The 23,753-nt window shown below is 35.0% G+C and overlaps 2 protein-coding genes across 3 annotated transcripts; one reads left to right on the top strand and one right to left on the bottom strand.

Moving 5' to 3' along the window:
• Positions 1-6,406: 6,406 nt before the first annotated feature.
• LOC121726798 (dTTP/UTP pyrophosphatase) lies at positions 6,407-8,822 on the bottom strand. Its single transcript, XM_042114328.1, has 4 exons — positions 8,667-8,822; positions 8,346-8,587; positions 7,193-7,339; positions 6,407-6,712 (listed from the first exon to the last, which is right to left on the bottom strand). Exons 1-4 carry the CDS (start codon positions 8,754-8,756, stop codon positions 6,571-6,573), a joined length of 621 nt encoding a protein of 206 aa, XP_041970262.1. The 5' UTR covers positions 8,757-8,822; the 3' UTR covers positions 6,407-6,570.
• A 2,094-nt stretch (positions 8,823-10,916) lies between these two features.
• On the top strand, positions 10,917-23,602 carry LOC121726787 (sentrin-specific protease 1-like). 2 transcript variants are annotated; one of them, XM_042114305.1, is made up of 7 exons: positions 10,917-11,116; positions 11,313-11,407; positions 11,478-11,731; positions 11,969-13,071; positions 15,939-16,125; positions 16,296-16,520; positions 23,221-23,602. In XM_042114305.1, the coding sequence occupies exons 1-7, from the start codon at positions 11,031-11,033 to the stop codon at positions 23,380-23,382; spliced, it is 2,112 nt and encodes a 703-aa protein (XP_041970239.1). In that variant the 5' UTR covers positions 10,917-11,030; the 3' UTR covers positions 23,383-23,602. The 2 variants fall into 2 exon arrangements, with proteins under 2 accessions (XP_041970239.1, XP_041970249.1); XM_042114315.1 differs by lacking the exon at positions 10,917-11,116 and adding an exon at positions 11,177-11,239.
• The last annotated feature ends 151 nt before the right edge of the window (positions 23,603-23,753 follow it).

The following is a 23,753-nucleotide window of genomic DNA, read 5'->3' as shown; positions in this document are numbered from 1 at the left end:
TTGTGGACGGAATCATGGTCTCAGGGGCCGGTTGTTTTCAGGAGGTTTGTTTGGGGGGGAAATTAATATTATTTTGGCGTCGCCTCTTTTCAAACATAAAAATACTTTTAAATTGTCGTTTGGTCTGTTTGCAAAAGCGGGACAATTTCGGCCTCGCGGGGGACATCGGGACAGCCTGCCTGAAAGCGGGACAGCCTGCCTGAAAGCGGGACTGTCCCGACAAAGCGGGACTGTCCCGCCCAAAGCGGGACGTATGGTCACGTGAGTCATGGTGTGCGTGGTTAAGACTGGATTATACCAACTAACTTTAACTTTAACCTTAACTATAACCGGAAAAATTGACAGATGTCGTATGAGAATATGTGGTGTTTGGACGCCATATTTAACTTTAACTATAACCACGCCTCTGGTGCAGCCCAACCTTAACTCCTCTGAAACGGCTCGACCGACTGATTTTCGTGAATCTTGCGAGTAGCGAGCATATCGGCTAGGGTGGAGAAGTCCCAAGTGCGTTGTAGACTTTGACGGCTAAAATCGTCAAGCCTGCCGCGCAAAACAAAGTAAATTAATAGCCACCTGTGTTCAATTGGTCGAAACACGTCGAAACGACTGCGGCTTCCTCGTTCTATGTAATGTCGGTTAATAACTCCTGACTTCATTCTTACAAATAGATTTTAAACGTATTGTTTACTACATCACGCCCGCAACTCCGTTGCGTCAAAACTCAAAACTCGTTTATCGCGCGAGAACCGTACATTTTTTCGGGATAAAAAGACGTATCATATTGTCCTTTCCCGGAACTCAAACTGTGTCCATACCTTATCGAGATCGGTTCAACGTTTTAGGCGTGAAAAGGAGGAGGACATACGTGGGAGAGCCATGCTTCGACATGGGCCGGCTCGACCGGAGAAATACCACGTTCTCACAGAAAACCGGCGTGAAACAGCGCTTGCGCTGTGTTTCGCCGAGTGAGTGAGTTTACCGGAGGCCCAATCCCCTATTCCCTACCCTACCCTATTCCCTTCCCTTCCCATCCCTACCCTTCCCTATTCCCTCTTAAAAGGCCGGCAACGCACCTGCAGCTCTTCTGATGCTGCGAGTGTCCATGGGCGACGGAAGTTGCTTTCCATCAGGTGACCCGTTTGCTCGTTTGCCCCCTTATCTCATAAAAAAAAAAAAAAAAAAACCTCCTCCTAGTTCGTAATATTAGGCTCATCGCCAGCTTATAACCCTTCAGATGTAGACGGAAGTTTTGAGGTTAGGAATGAAGAAAATTGCAGTGTGTCGAGTAATTTAAAAAGAACAAGGGATGAATCTAGTGCTGTGGAAGATAATGAAGGTTTTGTCATGGTAACAAGAAAGAAAAAACTTAATTTGAGACGTTCACCATCACACGATAATGGAAATTTATCGCAAGTAATGGAGGATGAACCTAGCTTTTATGAAGTTGCAGTGTCTTCTCAGGATCTGTTACAGCTGGCATTTGCTAAGATTTTAAATACAGAAAATGTGCAAGATATTGAGAAAGTTTACTACAAAAACCCATATAAAGTTTTAATTCCATTTAAATCTAGTGTTGCTGCGGAGAAATTTATGAATTGTGAAAATAACAAAAAGAGAGGTTGGATATGCAGGAAAACAAGTGAAGTTACTTATACATATGGAATAATCAGAGATATTGATATTGATATGGAAGAAAAAGAAATTAAGGAAATTTTAGAAAGTGAAGTTGAAATTTTAGCTATAAAAAGGTTATTGAAAAAGAATGAAGGAGGTGAATGGGTGAAATCCGAAACTAATAGAATCGCATTTCAAGGTGCCACTCTACCAACATATGTTAAAGCATAATATGGTTGCCGTTTGAGAGTGGAGCCGTTCATGTTCCTCGTCGCTCAGTGTTCTAAATGTTGGAAGTATGGCCATGTGAAACATTTCTGTCAGGCTAAATCCCAGGTATGTCCAAAATGTGTTGGTGAACACATTAACTGCACAACTGAGATATTTAAATGTGTGAACTGTAAAGGTAATCATATGTCCTTTTTTAAGAGTAAGTGCCCAGCTTTCCTTCATGAGAGGAATATCCGCATACATATGTCTCAAAGCAACACCACTTATAAAGTGGCATTGCGTTCAGTCAACCAAGAGAGAGAAAAAGAGATTTAAATAATAGAGAGCGTTTTATAGATCCAGAGCAAAATAAGAGTATATTGACAGAAAAAAGCAACACGAGTCGTAGCTACGCAGATGTTTTAAAAAATTATAATGAGGAGGACATGGAGATTCAAGAAACAGTTGAGCCTACTTCGTCTAAATCGAAGGGCAATACTTCTATAAATAACAAAAAGACGAAAGATAAAAAACAGAAAGACAAGATTGAATCTTGTGAGTTACAATTAACATTAAGTTCAGATGAAATTCATATTCTTGCTCGATGAAATCTAACTACTCTATTGCTGACATAGAAATTACTGAGGACGAAATTCGGAAAAGTATAAAGAAATTAGAATTAAATAAGGACGCAGGACCGGATAGAATACCACCGATCTTCATTCGACTCTGTGTAGATGCTCTCGTAAAGCCACTTCACATTCCGTGTTCACATTATATATAATAGGTCTATTAAAGAGGGATTATTCCCAGATTTATGGAAAATTGCACATATTGTCCCGATTCACAAGGCTGGTTGTTTGAATGATGTCACAAACTATAGACCAATATCCATTTTGTCACAATTTGCAAAGATATTTGAAGGACACGTTTATAATGTTGTTTACTCCCATTTGCGTCATATTATTAATCCCAATCAACACGGCTACTTTTTTTACGTCTGTGATTCCAACCTCAACTTTGAATACCACGTACAACAGTCCACTAACACGCATGGCACGACTTTATAATGAAAAACTGTCCACTGTAAAAGATAATGATTTTGATATATTTAATATGACACTTTCGTCATACAGACACTACCTTTTAAATAATAAATAAGTTAAATATTAGTTAAAATATTTTGTTGTCTCGAATGTTTAATGAATCTTAATTTGATAAATGTCATGCATACCTATAATTTGTGCACATACTGCTTAAAACATTATTGAATATGATATGTTTTTCAAATGTGTTACTGTATATGTACTGTTGGTGTGCTAAATAAATAAATAAATATAATGTCACAAACAAGATTTAATAAGAAATTAGATGGTGTCATGAACATTCTTCAGTGGAATGCAAACAGTATTTCTCCAAAATTACGTAATTTAGAAATAGTTTTGAATCGGGAAAAAATTCATTTGGCATTAATTAGTGAAACCTTGCTTTCGCATGATGACTATATTAATATCAATAACTATCACATATTTAGAGCTGACCGAAGTGACTCATATGGTGGGGTTTGTGCGCTTGTACATAAATCTGTTAAGTCAAGTCAAGAAACTTTTAGAATGTCAAATACAGATTTTCAAGTTTTAATTTTACATAATTATCTACAATGTTCCTGGTTTGAAGCATGTAATATCCATATACTGTTGTTGCTGATAATGGAAGGGCGGGGCGGGGCCGGGCCGCGCATGTGTCCATATTTTGTGGTGTTTGGTAGGATAACTTTCAGAGGCTATTTCTCAAAATTTTAGTACTGAGTGATTATAAAAGAAGAAATACGTGTATTTTTAATTTTAACAAGGATCAATATATCCAAATTTGGCAGGAAGGTTAAATTGCACCCTGTATATGACTTTAGATTATAAGATTTTTAACTTAGCAGAGAGAATATTTAATGAGGCAATCATAGTTTTAACAGATATTTTATGTAATATTGGCTTAATGTTGTCTGAAGAAAAAAGCAATATTTGTATTTTTTTAAAAACTAGGAAAAATCTTAATGTTACTATTAATATGAATGGTCGTGCTCTCCAAAATGTTAAAAAAGTTAAATATCTAGGAATGTGACTTGATTCTTCATTGAAATGGAGTGCTCATATTAATAAAATAACTGAAAAATGTTACAAACTTCTCAATGTTTTAAAAGTCTTGTCACGGTGCTCCTGGTGTGTTCATCCGATACATTTGAGACGGTTATATTTTTCCCTTATCAGAAGTCGAATTGAGTATGGTAACTTCTTATATGGAACTGCAGCAAAGACACATTTGAATAAACTTAATTTGGTACAAAATAGAGCATTGAGAATTTATGGCGGTTTTATAAGAAGCACTCCAATTCATGTGATGGAAAGCGAGCTAAGTATTGCACCATTGCACATCCGTCGACTTTGGCTCGGATGTAAAAATTGGTTAAAGTCGGTGTCACTTTGTAATGAAAATACTAAGAAGATTAAGAACATTTATCACTCTTTAGTAACCTTTGGAGGGGGTGCAACACTCCTAATTTAATTGAAATTTGTAACCTTTTTAAGGATAGACCTTTGTATACAGCTTCTAGCCTGGAGATGTTCCAAATGAATGTGTGGTTGTCCTACATTGACATTAAAAGTATTGTGAGACTTCGGGTCGAAGGAGTAACCCACTCTAAACGTAATTTTAATATTTCATTATTAAGATCTCTCACTGTAAATGATTTACATGTCACATATCCCGGTTATCACAGGTTGTTTACTGATGGGTCTAGAAATGATGAGGGTGTTGGTGCCGCATTCATTGATGTACAAAGGAATGTCTCATCAAAATTAAAACTTGGAGGAAACATTTCTATCATGAGAGCTGAACTTATTGCAATTTTGCAAGCACTTCGTTATGCTCAGAATAATGGTTTATGTCGGGTTGTTATTTTATCAGATTCAATGTCTGCACTTCAGCACCTTATTCGTTGCGTCTCGGGAGCTAGAGGAGTACCTATTGCATACGATATTCTTAAAATATTAAATGACTTCAATAAAACATCTCGCATTAGACTGCAATGGATGAATGGATATAGGTTTATTAGGCAATGAGATGACTGACCAACTGGCAAAAGAGGCTATCTGTGATGGTCGGGATGTGTCTTCTCATATACAGCCATACTACACAGAATTTTTTCATGTAGCTAAGCAAATTTGTATTGATAGGTGGAGGAAATTGTTTATTGATTGTTCTTCCTCCAAGGGTATTTGGTATAGAATATTAAATTGTGAACCTTGTCTGAGGCCATGGTTTGGGGGCACTAATATTACCAGGACCACCTTGGTTACCGCTATGAGGATGCGATCAGGACACGTTCCACTCAACAAGTTTAATCACATGATAGGAAAGAGGGCGTCCCCTCTTTGTGTTCACTGTGGGGTTGCAGAGGACTTAATGCACTTGTTGGTGGATTGTGGACGGAATCATGGTCTCAGGGGCCGGTTGTTTTCAGGAGGTTTGTTTGGGGGGGAAATTAATATTATTTTGGCGTCGCCTCTTTCGCAAGAGGCCCGCACTTTAATAATATTTTATTTATTGTCAATGAAGGGTCGCATAGTTTAATTTTTAATAATTTTGAATAATACTATGAGGCTGGCAAAGATGCCAAGTGCATTTTTAAGCCTCGTTAAAAATTTTAAGGAAAAAAAATCCTCTAGTTTAATCGTAACATTTATTTTGCCATTGGAACTTGCCAAAAGTAACCATTGCTGTTCCAAATATGGTACATCAGGGTTTAAGACGCAAATTATATGCCCAAACAGTTACATCTATTAATTTGGAACAAAACAGCATCACTTGTACTTACATATATGAAGAAAACTTAAAAAGAAAGTTTAAAAAACAAAATAATAAATTTATTAATTATTCATAACAACTTAGCCCATATGTAACACGAATGACGAATATCTATATATGTATTAAGTATATGTTACAGTAGTAAATGCAACAAGTATTGACACAACTCAATAACCTTAGTAACTTAATAGAGATTAGAGTTTGTAAATTTAATTTAAAACTTTGTAAGTTTCATGTATGACATGTCCAGCGTTGCCAGAGCCAGACGTCCCGATTTTGTCATCAAAATTAAATTTCCCGCGCGGGACAGGCTCAGTCCCGCTTTTCGGGGAAAGCCCGAACGTACGTGCAGCCTGCTGAGAAAGAAAGGTGCACGTAATGAAAATAAGAGTGAGGAAGAGGGGTAGATTTTCTTTGGCTACTTTAGCTATCTATTGTCACGTAAACGTTATTTTAACGCAAATAAAAAGATAAAAATTCAAAAACTTTTGATTTTATACCTTTTTTTACTTTGTCCTGCTTTTGACTGAAGAATCCCGCTATTTCAGTCAGAAAGTTCCAAAGCTGGACATGTCACATGTTACATTTTTGAAAATATTAGCAATATATGGTACTTACAATATTAATCAGCATATTTTAAAGCAAAACCCTATATAATAATAATTAATAATTATTGTAATACAATAGAACATCTATCACTTCATATTTATTTTTATAAAGTTACTTCATGGCAACAAAATTAATATCTTATTCTTATTTGAATGGAACACTTTATGGCAATCTCAATAGCCCATATTTTTGCTTTATCCACAAGACATTAGTATTGCATTTTCAAATCAATTATTGTACTAAAATCGATTTTGCTAAAACCAAGGTATAACTTTATTCTTTATGTACATATAAATCATACAACACCGAGCAGAGCCTGTACAAAGGCAATCCCACTACAGTAAAATAATCTCCTTCAACTCTTTCAACAAAAGTTCCACCCACTCCTTGTATTCCATAACCTCCAGCTTTGTCCCTGAAAGGTGGAATTGTAAAAATGTGTTAATGAATATTATGGTTTATATTAGGAAGAATGGATCATGGAAGTAATTAATATAGTCTTATATCTTTAAACGAGCAATTCTTGTGTTAGTATATATGTTACGCTCAAAGACCGAAAACGCTCAGTGAGCGAATCATTTTTAGAAAATGTCTTTTTATTCGTGTTTTATCGATAATCGATAAACTGAAAAATATGACTCCTCCTGACATCTATTGGCGAATAATAATACTATTTTGTGAGCAACTAATTGCTTTAACGACACAACAACAGCTAAAGCTATTCCAGCAGATGGCGCTGTTAAGTAACATGAAGTCAATGAGTGTGTGCTATACCGAGCAAAGCTTGGTCATCCATATACTATAATATTTAACGAAGTCAACACTCTAAACTTTATGTAAAGAGTTTATTCTAGCAAATATTATTATATTTTAAGATAAAAAAGATCTTACTTACATGGGTTCTCCAGTAGCAATATAACCTTTTATCTGTTCTTCGTTAACTTTACCAAAAACAACATTGGTCTTCTCCGTAAACTTTACTGTTTTCTGTGGTGTTTTTACCACAACCCCAGTGTACACTGTATGACTTCTACCTGAAAGTCTAAAATAACCTGGTCTAAATAGTAGGCAATAAATTTATTTATGTTTATTTAAGCAAAGGAGAATGAAGTCAAGTGGTCCAAACTTCCACCACTAACGAGAGCCACATTCATTTAGTGTCTAAACACACTAGGCCGAAGTTACGCGGCGGAAATTCTGCATGATTACGCCCGCAATGTATTTTAAATTACCGATGACACACTATTCCGTCGCGTTCTGTCCGTATATTGTATGCATTTGACATTGCGGACGTAATCATGCGGAATTTCCGCATGATTACGCATGCAACTTCGGCCTAGTGTGTTTCGACACTAATAGTCCATTAAATATACTTAACTTTCATTTTAAGACAAATTAAAAATAAGCTGTCAGTAAAAAGTTATGACCATATAAAATATTATTTTTTAGGGTTCCGTACCCAAAGGGTAAAAACGGTACCCGTGAAAATATTGATATTGATCTAAGTATTTCAGTGAAAACCTAATAGGAAATGCCAAGCAACATGACATAACAGAATGAGTAGTTAAAAAGTGCAATGGATCATATTAACACTATTTTATGGAATAAAATGGTAGAAAACTTTTTCATTCAGTCATAACTTTTTACTTACAGGATATTTTTGGTTGCGGTCCAGTTATAATGATTCTGTATTTAGCAGACCATTATGTAAGTGTTATTGGTTGTGGATATTTGCACCAAACTCAATACATTCTATTATATCTACAATATTTTTCATACAAAATGGTAAAAAACATTCAACTTTTCATTCAGCCATACCTTTTGATTGTGGTCTGGTTATAATGATTCACTATTTAGTATACAATTTTACTATATGGGTTTCGTTAGTGGTGGAAATTTGGACCAGACTCCATATATTTTAAAACATACTTAATCCTTTGGCATATGCGGTTACAGTTTGCCGCATGTATTCTAATAATTTATTCTTATCTGCTAATTTATTACGCCAAAAGACATATTTTGTTTGTAAGTATGTAGTAAGTACTTACCTTGAAAGCATATCGAATGCTTCTTGTACAGTTGTTGGTTTTCCAAACATTTCACCATCCAATGTCACCATAGTGTCAGCACCTATAACCATGTCTGGAATGTTTTTTTCTTCTATTAACCTCTTCTCCACTTCTAACACTTTTTGTAATGCTGTTTCTTCAACAAATTCCGAGAAGCTCGCAAAATTTTTAGGATTTAAATCTTCCTCGAATTTTGAAGGACATAAATGAACCTTTAAGCCCTTTGAAAAGACAATAATATGTTAAATTATTATAATATGTAATATGTTTCTAACCAAGGGTTATTAAAACTAATCTTACAATGTTTTCTATCATCTCCTTTCGCCTTGGGGAACCACTAGCCAAAATAATATTTTTCTGCTTCAAAATATGCATTATTGGCTGTAGCATTTTGTTGTAATAAACCAACAACAAACTTATTTAGTTTAACTTACTTTTGAGGTTAATTTAATAGTTAATTAATAAAAAAAATAATGTTTTAGTACGCACTTATCTAAAATTTTATTAAAAATTGCCGCGACCTTGTTCTCAGGGTGACCATATTTAAATTACAGATCCTGCCAAACTTTGGTCAAAAACTGCCAAATCCTGCCAAAGCCTGTATTAAAAAATGCCTAAATACTGCCATCTTTATTTACTGTCGTTTTAAAGTAAGAAAAGTAAAAATACACATAACATAATATATTGCATTTTTTATAAGATTAAACATTCGCATCGTCATCTTCCATTTCTTCATCTTTATACATAGATTTGTTCATGCGATTCAAAATTTATTTTGTAGGTTTGAAGGAAAATTTGCAATCACTATACTCACCATTCATGCAACATAGATGCAACATGTTTGTTTATAAAATCGGGCAAGTGCGAGTCGGGCTCGCTCACAAAGGGTTCCGTACAGGGTACCCCGTACCGTTACAGAGAGAAATCAGAAAGTACTTAGGCAAAAAATTGTGTCTTTTATGGGATCAAATATTTATTTTATTAAAATTTAATTATTATTAATAATTAAATTACAAAATATATATTTAAGGATTTTGTGAAAATTTAAACTCTCTTACTAATAAACGCTGTATAAGCTTTGAATAGTTATACAGTGTTTTGTCTTCTTCAATCCAATTAAAAATGTCACTTGTGTGACAGGAACAAAATAGTATTCATAGCTTACCTATATTTATTAGTAAGGGGGTATGTGTTTAGCTGTTTTATACGTGGGAGAGCCATGCTTCGGCACGAATGGGCCGGCTCGACCGGAGAAATACCACGTTCTCACAGAAAACCGGCGTGAAACAGCGCTTGCGCTGTGTTTCGCCGAGTGAGTGAGTTTACCGGAGGCCCAATCCCCTACCCTATTCCCTTCCCTACTATCCCCTATTCCCTTTCCTACCCTCCCCTATTACCCTATCCCCTCTTAAAAGGCCGGCAACGCACTTGTAGCTTTACTGATGCTGCGAGTGTCCATGGGCGACGGAAGTTGCTTTCCATCAGGTGACCCGTTTGCTCGTTTGCCCCCTTATTTCATATAAAAAAAAATAGCTGTTGCCATTATTGATTACGAGCAAAAAAATCACGTTTGTTGTATGGGAGCCCCCCTTGAATATTACTTTTATTTTGATTTTAGTATTTGTTGCTCCGGTTGCTTGGTTTAGCGGCACCGGAAATACACAATCTGTGAAAATTTCAGAACTCTAGCTATAGCAGTTCTTGAGATACAGCCTGAAGACAGACAGACATCGAAGTCTCATGAACAGGATCCCGTTTTTACCCTTTGGGTATGGAACCCTAAAAACGGTTCCGAGTTTTTGTATTGATCTGGGAGAACATTTTTTCGCATGAAGCGTTGGTAAGCAAAACATTTAAAATTATACTGTCTATTAGAATTTCGCATTCTGCCTATTGCACCCCAAAAATTTACACTTAAAGCAGAATTTGAAAGAAAGAAAGAAATAAAGAAAATAAATTTATTTGGTAATATTATTGAATATTGAATTACTACCACCAGATTCTAATAAATCACTGACTTCTTTGATGCAAAAATAACATTTATTTTTCATACCCGAATCCTGCCAAAACTTGCCAAGTTTTTAAAACGTCAACCGATCATGCCACAGGCCAAAATAAGACGCCAATCCTGCCAAAATGGCAGGAACCTGCCACATATGGTCACCCTGCTTGTTCTTCTTCTTTTTTAATGGCTAGCTCCGTGAGTTGCCAATGTCAGAGTAGTTTAGAAAAACTTTGCTCTATAATATATCGAATAGTTCTTTAAAAAACTATTATAAAAAATTATTATAATGAATAATAAGTGTCTGGGTGTCCAATTTTTTACATATTTAGTACTTTCATAGGTTTATGGTACTTTCATAATTTAATTGGACGTAGTTTGCAATTTGACCTTATATACATCCTTAATTTCTTGGACGAGTCCGACTTTTGGCCTTTAGACAGTAGACTTTTGTCTATATTCTGCCCATAAAGTATAGAAATATTTTGTTGTTTGTGGTTTGACGCAAAGTTTGACGTAGACAGCTGTCAATTGTCTTTGAATCGGCAATTTCACTGCTTGGCTTGTGTGCGTTTCTTAATTTTAAATCTACTTGTTACAATTATTCGTAATTAAATTTCATAAAACTATTGTGTGGGATGGAACAACCTAATTAAATAAAAATGCAGTCCATAGTGACTTATGTCCGAAGTTTACTCGGTTGGTGTGACGACGATCCCGCGGTGAAGACAAGCTTCAAAAGAGACAGGTACAAAATGTGACAGTTCATGTTTACAACAATTGCTATGGCGGTAAAGCCAATAAAATAAATACCTAATAAACTTGTGATAATGATAAAAATACCGCTGAATGCAGCATCAAATTTTTGGAAGTATGTAAATGATTAAGTTGTGATAATGGTTTATTTATCATACACTCATAATCATATGCAATGTTTTTCACAGACTCGATGATGAGTTTTCATCTGATGATGAAGTTCCAGTACTGAAGCGACTTAAAAAACTACCCAAAACTACTTTTCCTGAAATATCGTCTAAAGGTAGTACTTATTTTTTTTTAAATAATATTGTTACAGTGCAATCTTTAATTACAAATTTTAATGTTTACAGATATTTGGAATGACATGAGTAGTAAAAAAGGTAAAAATGTTAGGTATGTTCCAATTGAAGTTGAGGCTGGTCACCCGAGTACATCAACTCCAAATGATGAACAAATTAAGCTAGCTGGGCGAAGTAGGATTATTCCGAATAAATTCATTAATATAACTAGAAACGGAACAGAAACCCCATATAGAAAACCAAGGGTTCATTCTCCAATAAGACCTGCTATTCATAATGTTACTGATGAGGATGATGAACCAGAGGTAATCTAATTAGATAATGTAGCTAATGTTAGCAGGTTAAATGTAGAAACTATTATCAGCTATCACATTTCTATTTTGATGAATGTATGATTTATTCTGGAATCCAACTGCATTGCATTGCATGATTGCATGATGATAAAGTCATAATAAATAACACCCTACAACAATAACTTTTCAAAGAAACCCTGAAAGAATAATATTATCTTAGTAGTACATTTTTTTAATTAATTGTTTTAGGTCACATTGGTTGAAACAAAGCAACATCCAAAGAAACCATCAAAAATTTTTATAAATGTAGATGAGGATGATACATTTATAAATGATGTTGAGGATGAAGATGATGATGTCATATTTGTCAAAAGAGTACGCTCCCCTCCTCAACCTAAATCTCAGAAGTTCTTTGTCTCCAAAAACAATGAAGTTATAGGTTCATTAGATGAGGATGATAATCTAAGGTATTATAAACTATGTCGAAAATTAAATGATAGACACGCAAACTTGTCTCCTCGGACCTACAGCAAATTTAAAGCTCCTCCGGGAATCACCAAGACATACAGAAAAGCTCCTACCCCCGTGGCAAAATGGATGCAACCAACAAAAACCAATCTCTTGGGCTCAAGAACTGGGTTTATGAATTCGAACAAAACTAAATCGGCTATATCGGAAGTATTTAATTTGAGTGAAAAGAAAAACTATCAAGATTTAATTAGAAGAGTTGTCGGAACAGAGGCTACACAGGCTCCATTTGGTAAACCACTCAGTATTGCAAGCTTAGTCAATGATTCAGCTTCGTTCAGGCTGACACAAAGATCACAAAGAAATTCTTTAAATGAACTTAAATTACTCGAGAAAGGTATAATTGCAGATAAAGAAAATGAATCTAACAGAGAATATGATCCAATTACTGTAGCTTCTATTAATTCATCAGATTCAGAAATAGAAATAATACCATCTGATGCATCCACTAGTTCATCAGTTAAAATTGATCCAGTGAACTCCCTGCGAGAATCTCTCAAGGATAAGGCTGTAACAGCAGATGACTGGCTCAAGAAACTAGACTCTCGTTACAAGAAAAAGAGACAAGATCTTCAAGAGAAGTTGAAAGATGCACGTCGGGAATCTGATATAATATCAAAAGTAAATTATGAACAGAAGATAGCACTTTTAGAAAATAAATTAAAGCATGAATTGAGCATACCTGAGAGTCTCATCGAAGAGGTTCAGCCCTCAGTAGAGCTACCTGCCCTGACTCCTGAACAAGAAAAACTAGTTAACAAAGTTCTAGGGCCAGGCCCTCCTAACCAGCTACTCATTGAAAAATTCAACTTGAGAATACATAGGTAATTTTATTTTTTTATAATTTTGATAATTCAGTAACTACATTGACTTGAGCATAAAATGCATTGTTCAAAACTATTAATAGTGCAAACAGCATATGTCAAAACTACTATAAGTAATCTATAGGTGCAGTAATCTTATAACATACATAGGTTGAGACTAATTTGCTAAAATTTTAATAATTCAGTTCAGTTTTGATAATTTTGATAATGGGGATTGTCCATTTTTTTTTAATTTTGCTCATTACAAAAACATTTCGAGGAATAAGGTCAGTGATCGTTTTTCTGTATATAAACGAAAAAAATACCCATTAGTTACTTATATTTTTTAACAAATATGTTTAACCTTTGTTTGACCTTCAATGGCGTTAAATTATCAATAAATTCGACCAACATTACGTTTCGAACTTTTGGTAAGCTTCTCGTATCAGCTTTCACATAATGAGAACTTGCATTTGACGAACCAGCCATTATAAATAAGATTGAAAGGAAAAAACATACTGCAGAGGTCAATTATTGGCCGCCGATGATGACGTCAGAGCGAAACTTTAAAAATTTATTGAGAAAAAACTAGCCAATGAATTTCAAAATTATTTAATTTATATTCTTAAAATACCCTATTTTAACGAAAAAAAATGTAAAAAGTACATGTGATTTTTTTTGGACAATGCCCATTCAGTAACTACAACTAGTAAACGAAAGACGAACATTGATGGTTTAGTTCTTATACTTTATATAAGACAATCTTGTATACTTATACATTTGGTTTCCCAACAGCAGGAAATATGACCATAAAATAGGGGATGTAGGTATTGGGAAAGAAAAACTGTCTAGTTTGAGTTTGCTGTCATGCATTTTTGAGTTATTTTGGTTTTTAAATCTGAGCAATGCTTGATCTCCTAGTTCTTTTTACTATAATACTAGCTGTATGTCACCATGGCAACATCCATCGCTATCCCGTCGCACAAACAATGGTCGCCGTCAGTCTTGAGTTGTAATAATTTACTATTATTTATTCAACAAATGCACTTATCAATATAATAAGTACCCAGTAGCCGATTCTCAGACCCACTGAATATGCATAAAAAAATTTGGTTAAAGTCAGTAAAGCCATTTCGGAGGAGTACGGGGCCTAACATTGTGACACAAGAATTTTATATATAAGATAATTAGTGTCCGACCGAAACTGGTTTTTCAGCCGAAACCGAAACCGAACTTTCGGCCTTACTCTCAGTTTCGGCCGAAACCGAAACCGAAAACGAAACTTGGTAAAATATTGAAAATTACGATTATTTACTGAAATTTATTGATTTTTAACATACATTACAACTTTATAACTAAATAAAAAGTATCACATTGAAATTATTAACTTTTTGCGACATTTCTTAAAATAAGTAGTTAATCTTAGACTCGAATATGTTCTCTAGAAACTTTTTTGTACTATATTCCGTTTTTTATTCGATTGCAAGTAGGTACGATATCACCAAAGAAATTGAGCGCGCTTAGAGCACACTAAACCGGTTCTAAGCGTATAAACATAAAACACGTTTATAGCACCAAATTGAATTTCACTAACATAACGTTCACATCTAATCCAAGTTTTATCTTCAGAACGTCCAATGTTGTACGGTTAAACTTCATAAAAGGCGTTAAAGTCCTGTCAGTGTACACTACATGGCGAATGTTAAGATGACAGTTTTGAAATAGATGCGTTTGGGTAGTTTATGTATCGTTTCTTGCTTTTATGTTGATAAAATAACGTAACTAGACTCCAAAATTATAGAAACATGTAAAATCATCGCGTGACGTCACATTACACCTAAACTTAGATTTATTAATCGTGATTAAGAAAAGATTATGAAATCCATTTGAAACAAAACGAGATTTATATCCCCGTAGGAACTAAGTTTAAGTTAAAGAAGTTGTGTGGTTGGTGAAATCCTCCCTTAGAGATTAACAACGTACTACTGAAAACACGATCAATAATATTTGCAGTATATTATGTTTATGGGAAACATGGTAACGACCGCAGTCGAAGTTCAAAGCGAAATTATTAAGCAAACTTGCAGTTAGCGTCACATCTTTTTTGCTCCAGGAGGTCTTTTGCCACTTAACATGAAAAATATACTGAGGGCCGTAAGAGTGAAACTTACGGGGAAGTGGGCTAGATAAAATTCTAGCAGGGTAGGAACGGTCTAAGAGATTGCGTGTCCATAATTAAAAGTTAATTTTAAATGTTTACATAAAACGCGTGGTAAAAGGAAAAGAGTGGGGCGAGATGATTTACCTACTAGATAAATCTCGTAATATATTATATCCTGATAACATATCCTATAATCTCACAGTCAAAGAAAATTCTTGAGTAAATAAAGTTCATACACATTATAATCAATTTATCATCGCATTTACTAAATTGTTTGTTTTGGAAACATTTTTAGAATAGCATGTAATTTGCCATAAGTTATAGACTATATTAAATAAGCCTGCGTTTGTCGTAGAAATAAAATTCAATAATATAATTTCGATAACAATAAGTTTAGATAATTTAATGAAAATACAACAAAGTGCAAATTTTTATTTGGGACTAATCTGGTATTTGGAAAACATAATCTCAAAACACGATTAAATCGATGGTGGCGAACTGAGCCTCGCTGAGAACGGGGCCTCGCTGGCAAGCAAGCACGAGTTAACTGGGAAGTTTACTGAACGACGCATGAGTTTCGGCGGGGCCGAAAGTTTCGGCTATATTTTGGCCGAAATCGAAAGTAGGCTTGAAACTAGATTTTTTGGCCGAAACTGAAACCGAAAGTTCGGTCGGTCACTAAAGATAATATTTAAATTATTGTAAAAATGTTAAAAATCTTTTACAGGCGAGATATACAGACCCTGGCAGGTCTGAACTGGCTCAATGACGAAGTTATCAATTTCTACATGAACTTACTGATGCAGCGGTGTGAGCAACGTAAAGACATTCCAAAAGTTTATGCAACTAACACATTCTTCTATCCTAAACTTATGCAAAGTGGTCAGCCAGGATTAAGAAGATGGACTAGGAAGGTGAGATATTGAACTTGTTTCTAATTCAATCGATTGATTAAAATTTCATTGTTTCTATTGGCATTCTTAACTTTTAAAATTCGAATAAGTAACAATTTTTATAATGAAACTAAACAATCAAGGAATAAGGATGCTTCATGCTACTTACAAATGAACTTATATATTTCCAGGTGGATATATTTTCTCATGATTTGATGGTAGTACCGGTGCATTTGGGTGTGCATTGGTGTCTCAGCATAATTGATTTCCGAAAAAAACATATAGCCTATTTAGACAGTATGGGCTCTCGTAATCAAAAATGCTTAGATGCTTTACTGAAGTATTTGAAAGATGAACACCAAGATAAGAAAGGGCAGCCATTTGATGATAAGGGATGGAAAACGGAAAATCTTAAGGTTAGTTTTAACTTTTAATGTTCAATTTATTAAGTAGGCCTAGTTTTGACTCATAATTAAGAGCAGGCTGTCAAATTTTGCTGTGTTTTCTAATAAGTATTACGATCCCGGAAGACGATTGACTTAAATATGCTGTAAATGGCCATAATATAGATCTATATTATATCAACAATTTTTTAAAGTATTTAATTGAATAATGGGATATCCATGTGAGTACTTAGACCCAGTTTTCTTTGAAATTAACCCTTCTTAACATAAATTTATTACCATCGCGAAGTTTTCTGTTGACCTTTTCATTGTGTACATTATTATGATACATCTCGTAGGTTTCAGCCTGCGTTTGCAATGTAAGCAAAAAAAATGTAATTATTTACGACATCAAATTAGAAACCTCAAAAATAACAGTATTTCTCCACTATATTTTAATGATTATAAACAGCTAGTACTTATAAACCTTCCTCTTTAATCACTCTATCTATTAAAGAAAACCGCATCAAAATCCGTTGCGTAGTTTTAAAGATTAAAGGGCGAACAAAAGGACATGTCACATGAGGGAAGAAAAAGCGACTTTGTTTTATACTATATAGTGACAGTGAATAGTGATAGTCATAGCCTGGCTATCCTATCCTTAGTTCACTGACACCGATCGCACATAAGCTGACTAATCTACTTAGACCTGGATCCCAGAAGGATAAGGTGTGACAACTAGTCAGGTACCAGGTAACAAAGTTGACTAAAAATTAGTCTTACACTAGCTGTTGCCCGTGACTTCGTCCGCGTGGACTTTAGTTTATAGCGCGCGGTGTCAACAAAATTTGTGTCAAATTTAAAAACTTTTTAAAACCCTGGTAAGTGGTACCCCTCTTAGGCGAGGCGAGCACTTTCAGCGCTGCCATTCCGGTGTAGCGCGGCCCTTAATTAATCAAAATACCCAAAAACAGCTGTGCAGTGTGCACATAATCTGTACTAATATTATAAATGCGAAAGTATCTCTGTCTGTCTGTCTCGCTTTCACGCCAAAACTACTGAACCGATTGCAATAAAATTTTGTACACAGTTATTCTAGAGTCTGAGAAAGGATATAGGCTACATTTTGATGTGGGTTATCTATATATATAAAACTCAAAGGTGACTGACTGATTGACATAGTGATCTTTCAACGCACAGCCCAAACCACTGAACGGATCGGGCTGAAATTTGGCATGCAGGTAGATGTTATGACGCAGGCATCCGCTAAGAAAGGATTTTAAAAAATTCTCCCCCTAAGGGGGTAAAATAGGGGATGAAAGTTTGTATATAATAATGCTTCTTTACGCGAGCGAAGCCGCGGGCAAAAGCTCGTAGCTAATATTTATATACTAGCTTTTGCCCGCGACTCCGTCCGCGTGGACATCAGCTTATAGCGCACGGTAGTTCCCGTCATTGAGTAACTTATATTTATCATATTATAGTAGGTAGTTCTCGTTGAACCATGTAGGCATTACTGAAAATTGCAAAATTTGCACGACAGAGGTGCTTCCGCGGTACGCTTACTTCAAACTTCAATGTTGACACTATACAGACAGACAGACATGTCACTCATAAAACGCCCCTATTTTTGCGTAGGGGGCTAAAAACTGGGGAGTGTGGTTGAAGTCGAACATTAACTCTTCTTTTACATTTAAAAAAAATGTAAAAGGAATCTTATCCTTAGACCTTACCACCTCTTATAGAAACACGTTTGAGCAAGCGCTTGTGCGATGTAGGAGACGGCACGGCGCCATCTATTATGATTTTTTGGAAGTAACTTAATTTGAACAAATTTACACATTTTTATCCCCTTACAACCCTTTTTTCCAGTTAAAATGTCCTTTCTCAGGCTTTAGACTATCTATGTACAAAATTTCATTACAATCGGTTCGGTAGTTTGGGCGTGAAAGCGAGACAGACAGACAGACAGAGATACTTTCGCATTTATAATATTAGTATAGATAATTTGTAGATTATTATTATGAACTAGTATCATGTAGTGCAAGACACTTTTCAATGACTAAAACTATTATCAGACGTTTTAAAAATAACTTTGTTGCTATTTTTTTTTCAAAGGCGTTATATTTATTTTATAAATTAATGTAACACCTTAGAAAACAATACGATATTGCAAGATTTATTATTTTCTACTAGACTATTTATTTTCTACTAGCTGTTGCCCGCGACTTCGGCCGTGTCAGCATAGTATAATAATTAATAACAAAGATGGACAATTTTCCCCTTTTTCCTTACCCAAAGGGTAAAAACGGGACCCGATCACAAAGATATTTCAGCCTGTCCGTCTGTCTGTCTGTCCATATCCAGACTGGACGTCCCCTTTCTAACATGTAGTGATTATTATTAAAGTATGAATACAATTGAGTATTTTTGGTCATATACCTAGTCAAGTGCCTACCTTTTAGACCCAGATCCCAGAGCGATAAGACATAACTTTCTATCACAATATGGATGAGTTATACTTATAGATAAGTTATTTTTAAAACGTCTGATAATAGTTTTGGTCATTGAAAAGTGTCTTGCACTACATGATACTAGTTCAGAACAATAATCTACAAATTATATATAAATATTAGCCATGATAAAATAAGTAAAGTAAGACTAATTTAATGATGAAAAAACAATGAATACTAGTGAATCCTTTAAAATATACGTGAAGAAATATTCAAAAATTTTTAGAAAAGTCTGTCAAGCTGCGAAGGCCCTCCATATAAAAGAAAAAATAAAGAACTCTAAAAATAAAGTGAAAACCACCTGGAAAGTTACGAGGGCTGCTATTTATGTATCCGGAATTAAAAAAAGAAACAAACATATATCATTTAATATGGTTTTATTGCTTTTCAAAATATTCGCCGCGATGATCGACACACTTTTGCATACGCTGGAACCAATTTTCATAGCACTTTTTCCATTCTGATTGAGGTATCTCCAAAACGTGCATTTTGAACGCATCAACAGCCTCTTCGCGGCTGGAAAAACGTTGACCACGTAATTTGTTCTTCGCGTATGGAAATAAAAAGAAATCGTTAGGTGCCAAATCAGGGCTGTACGGCGCATGACTTATACTCAATTCGATCTTTTGACCCTCCAAAAACTGAGTTGTTTCAGCTGAGGTGTGACAGCTAGCATTGTCGTGATGTAATATGATTCTGCGTTGTCGGTTGTCCTTTCTTATTTCTTCAAAGACTTCTGGTAAACAAATGGTCGTATACCATTCAGAATTAACCGTTTTACGATTCTCTAATGGCACTGTAGCCACATGTCCATTAATTCCAAAAAAACAGGCGACCATTTGCTTCAAAGTACTTTTTGCACGAGTAACTTTTGTTGGTTTCGGCTCATCTTGGAACACCCACACCGTTGACTGTTGTTTAGTTTCGGGGTCATATGCATAGATCCAAGATTCATCACCTGTGTAGATATTATAAACGGCTTTTGACGTACCACGGTTGTATTTTTTTATCATTTTTTTGCACCAATCGACACGAGCCCGTTTTTGATCGATTGTCAAGTTGTGCGGAATCCAACGCGAACATATTTTTTTTACAGCCAAATGTTCGTGTAATATCTTATGTATGCTCGTCATACTTATGCCTAAGGACGCCTCTATCTCGCGATATGTAACATGACGATCACGCATTATTAGTTCCCGCACAGCATCTATATTTTGTGGGACAACAGCTGTTTTTGGGCGACCTTCTTTATTTTCATCCGTGAGCATAGACCGCCCACGATTAAACTCACTGTACCAGTGATAAACAGTGGTTTTTGATGGTGCTTCATCTCCAAAAGTTGCGGTGAGTTGAATAAAGCACTGTTGTTGATTTAGCCCACGCCGAAAATCGTAGTAAATCATTGCACGAAAATGTTCACGCGTTAAATCCATGGCAAATGAAGACACGCAATTTTCAAAATGACGCCACAATGGAAAAATAATTGACAGTCACATGAAACAAAATGTATTCTTCAACCAAAGAGTTCTATTTTCAAATGTTGTAATTACTTTTTAAATATTGTTCTTGTAAGTGGCCAGTTCCGGATACATAAATAGCAGCCCTCGTATTGCAGATGAGACTGGAAGAGTCAACTGTCGTAACTCTAAACTTGAACTTTATATTGATGATAAAAAGGTCAACTCTGACCTTGAGGTTGCGACAGTTTTTGAGAAGTTTTTTGCTGACATTCCGATCTCAACTACAAAAGACTTAAATTCCTCACCTGAAGTTGCGGAAAGGTTACTTAAAGAAAATGTCAAGGAATGTGATGTCAATTTTATTTTTAAAGAAATCGACTCCAGGGATATTATTAAGACTTTCAAATCGCTAAATGTTAAAAGTACAACTGATCTCTGGGGTATGTCCACAAGAGTTATTAAATCTATAATTGACATCATTGCCCCGCACTTAGCTCTAGTCTTTAATAATTGTATTAAAAATGGTGTGTTCCCTGACCTAATGAAGCATAGCAAGGTGATGCCTCTCTTCAAAGCTGGGACTAAGTCTGACCCAGCTAACTACAGACCAATATCTATTTTGCCAACTTTTAGTAAAGTATTTGAAAAAATAATTCTAAATCAATTACTAGTTCACTTTAACTGTAATAATTTGTTACATAACAATCAATTTGGCTTTACTAAAGGTAGGTCCACTACAGATGCAGGCATCAGTCTTCTATGTAGTATATTTGAAGCTTGGGAGGGGTCGCAGGATGCACTTGGTATCTTCTGCGACCTATCCAAAGCATTTGATTGCGTTGAACATGCTACATTAATCAGAAAATTGTATCATTATGGTATAAGGGACACAGCCCTAAAACTGTTAAGTTCTTACCTTGCAAATAGAACGCAAAGAGTTGAAGTTAATTCTAAAAGGTCTAATGGTAGTAAAATAAAGATAGGTGTTCCACAAGGATCTATTTTAGGTCCCTTTCTTTTTCTCATTTACATTAATGACCTACCTTATCTAGTTAAAGATAAGCATGAGATAGTACTTTTTGCTGATGACACTTCACTAATTTTTAATGTGAAGCGACAACAATATAATTACGACGAGGTAAATAGTGCTCTCTTAAAAATAGTACAATGGTTTAATGCTAATAATTTACTATTAAATTCTAACAAAACGAAATGTTTAAAGTTCAGTTTGCCAAATGTTAGGCAAGTACAAACCAATGTATTATTAAATGATGAGAAAATGAAATTAGTGGACACCACTGTTTTCCTAGGTATAACTTTAGACAGTAAATTACAGTGGGGTCCGCATATTGCAAATCTGGCGGATAGGCTCAGTTCTGCAGCATATGCTGTTAAAAAAATCAGAGAAATAACTGATGTAGAAACAGCGCGACTTGTTTACTTTAGTTACTTCCACAGCATTATGTCATATGGAATCCTTCTATGGGGAAATGCAGCGGACATTAATTCAATATTCGTGCTGCAGAAGCGAGCCATACGTTCTATTTATAAGATGTCATCGTGTGAATCCTTAAGAGAAAAGTTTAAGGAAATAAATATTCTGACCGTCGCATCTCAATATGTCTTGGATAACGTACTGTATGTAAGAAAGAACTTAAATAATTTCAAAAAGAAAAGCGACAATCATTGTTTTAACACTAGGAATAAGAACAAATTAGAAATACCAGTGATCAGACTTAGCAAAGTCAGCAAATCTTTTAAAGGCCAGTGTATACGCCTGTACAATAGAATCCCAGAAAACGTTCAAAATCTCTCTATCAATAAATTTAAAAATGTAGTAAAAGAACGTTTGTGTACTAAAGCTTATTATAAAATCAATGATTTCATCGACGACAACACACCTTGGGAATAGGGTGGTTCTTACAGGCTACTAGAATATTTTTCATAATTCCTATTGTAACTAGCTCTTAGTGATAATATTGTTATATAACACAGTCAAATTAACTACACGCATGGTGATGACGTCATTACGAAGCTTGCATATACATTCCAGTGGTGCGTCAGGTTAATGTGACCGTGTTGTACTGTATATGTTTTAAATTGTAATTTTCCATCTTTTTAGTAAAAGATGGCCCCGTGCGAGTTTCTTACGCCGGTTCTTCTCGCCGGGTTAGTTCCCGAACCGGTGGTAGGCACCGTAGTATCGACGTTCGGTAAAGTTTTTGTAAAAAAATTACTCCGAATAAAAATATTTTTGATTTTGATTTGATTTTGAGTCAACTTTGTTATGTGGTACCTGACCAGGTATCACACGTAGAGCTCCACAAACACGCAAGTATTCTAAGTACACGAGGCACTACTAAGAACCTATGGTTTTATCCATGAGAGAGTTAGACCCAATTTCACCAACGACTGTTAAAGTTAACGACCGAATTAGTATCACGTTACCTCTTTCATTTTTCATATAAATGAAAGAGAAGACATTTTTCATTGGTAAAATTGGAGCTAAGTTATGTCTTATCCTTCTGGAATCCAGGTCCAACTGTCTCACATGTCAAATGGCATTTTTTCATCTCTTTACCGCTTTTTTGCAAAAGGGTAGATATGAATATTTTTTTCTTCTTAGTAATTAAAGGACTTCTCAAAATAGAAACATTAGTGAAGAACCGGTGACTGTTCTTAAAAACTCTCCAAGATATCAAAAATCACATAAAATGCATTTAAATAGAAAATAATATATATATTTTTTTTATGTTATAGGATATTCCTCAACAAATGAATGGCAGTGATTGTGGCATGTTTGCATGCACCTTCGCCGAGTTTTCATCCAGAAACGCACCCTACACTTTCACTCAAGCGAACATGCCTTACCTACGTAGAAAAGCTGCACTAGAGATTGTAACAGGTCGCTTACTTCTATAAGACTGCGTGTTGCTTTTGTGAAGTGACTGGACAGTGGACTGACATGGTGTTGTTATTCGAATCAAATAATAATAATTGGTGTATAAATAAAAACTCGTTATAATAATATTCTCTCTGAATGTGTTTGTGTGATAGATCAGTTGATCCAACAATGTATGAGTGAAATGACATTTCTCATAGCAATCTGAACATTGATATTAAAACATTGTTTTTCTACATATATTTTTTTTATTTTTCATGACTTATTTTTTCGAAAAGAAACAATGTAATTCTGATCATATTAAGCTTTCTTCTTTCTATCAAATGATAGAATTACTTAAACACAATATAATATGTGGTACATAGTAGTTGTTTTTTTTTTTTTGCAATGT

This window comes from Aricia agestis, chromosome 1, assembly GCF_905147365.1.
Source record: "Aricia agestis chromosome 1, ilAriAges1.1, whole genome shotgun sequence".
In the NCBI taxonomy this organism is placed as follows: Eukaryota; Metazoa; Arthropoda; class Insecta; order Lepidoptera; family Lycaenidae; genus Aricia; species Aricia agestis.
The sequence above is the reverse complement of the archived record's forward strand: the minus strand, read 5'-3'. Positions and strand labels throughout refer to the sequence as shown.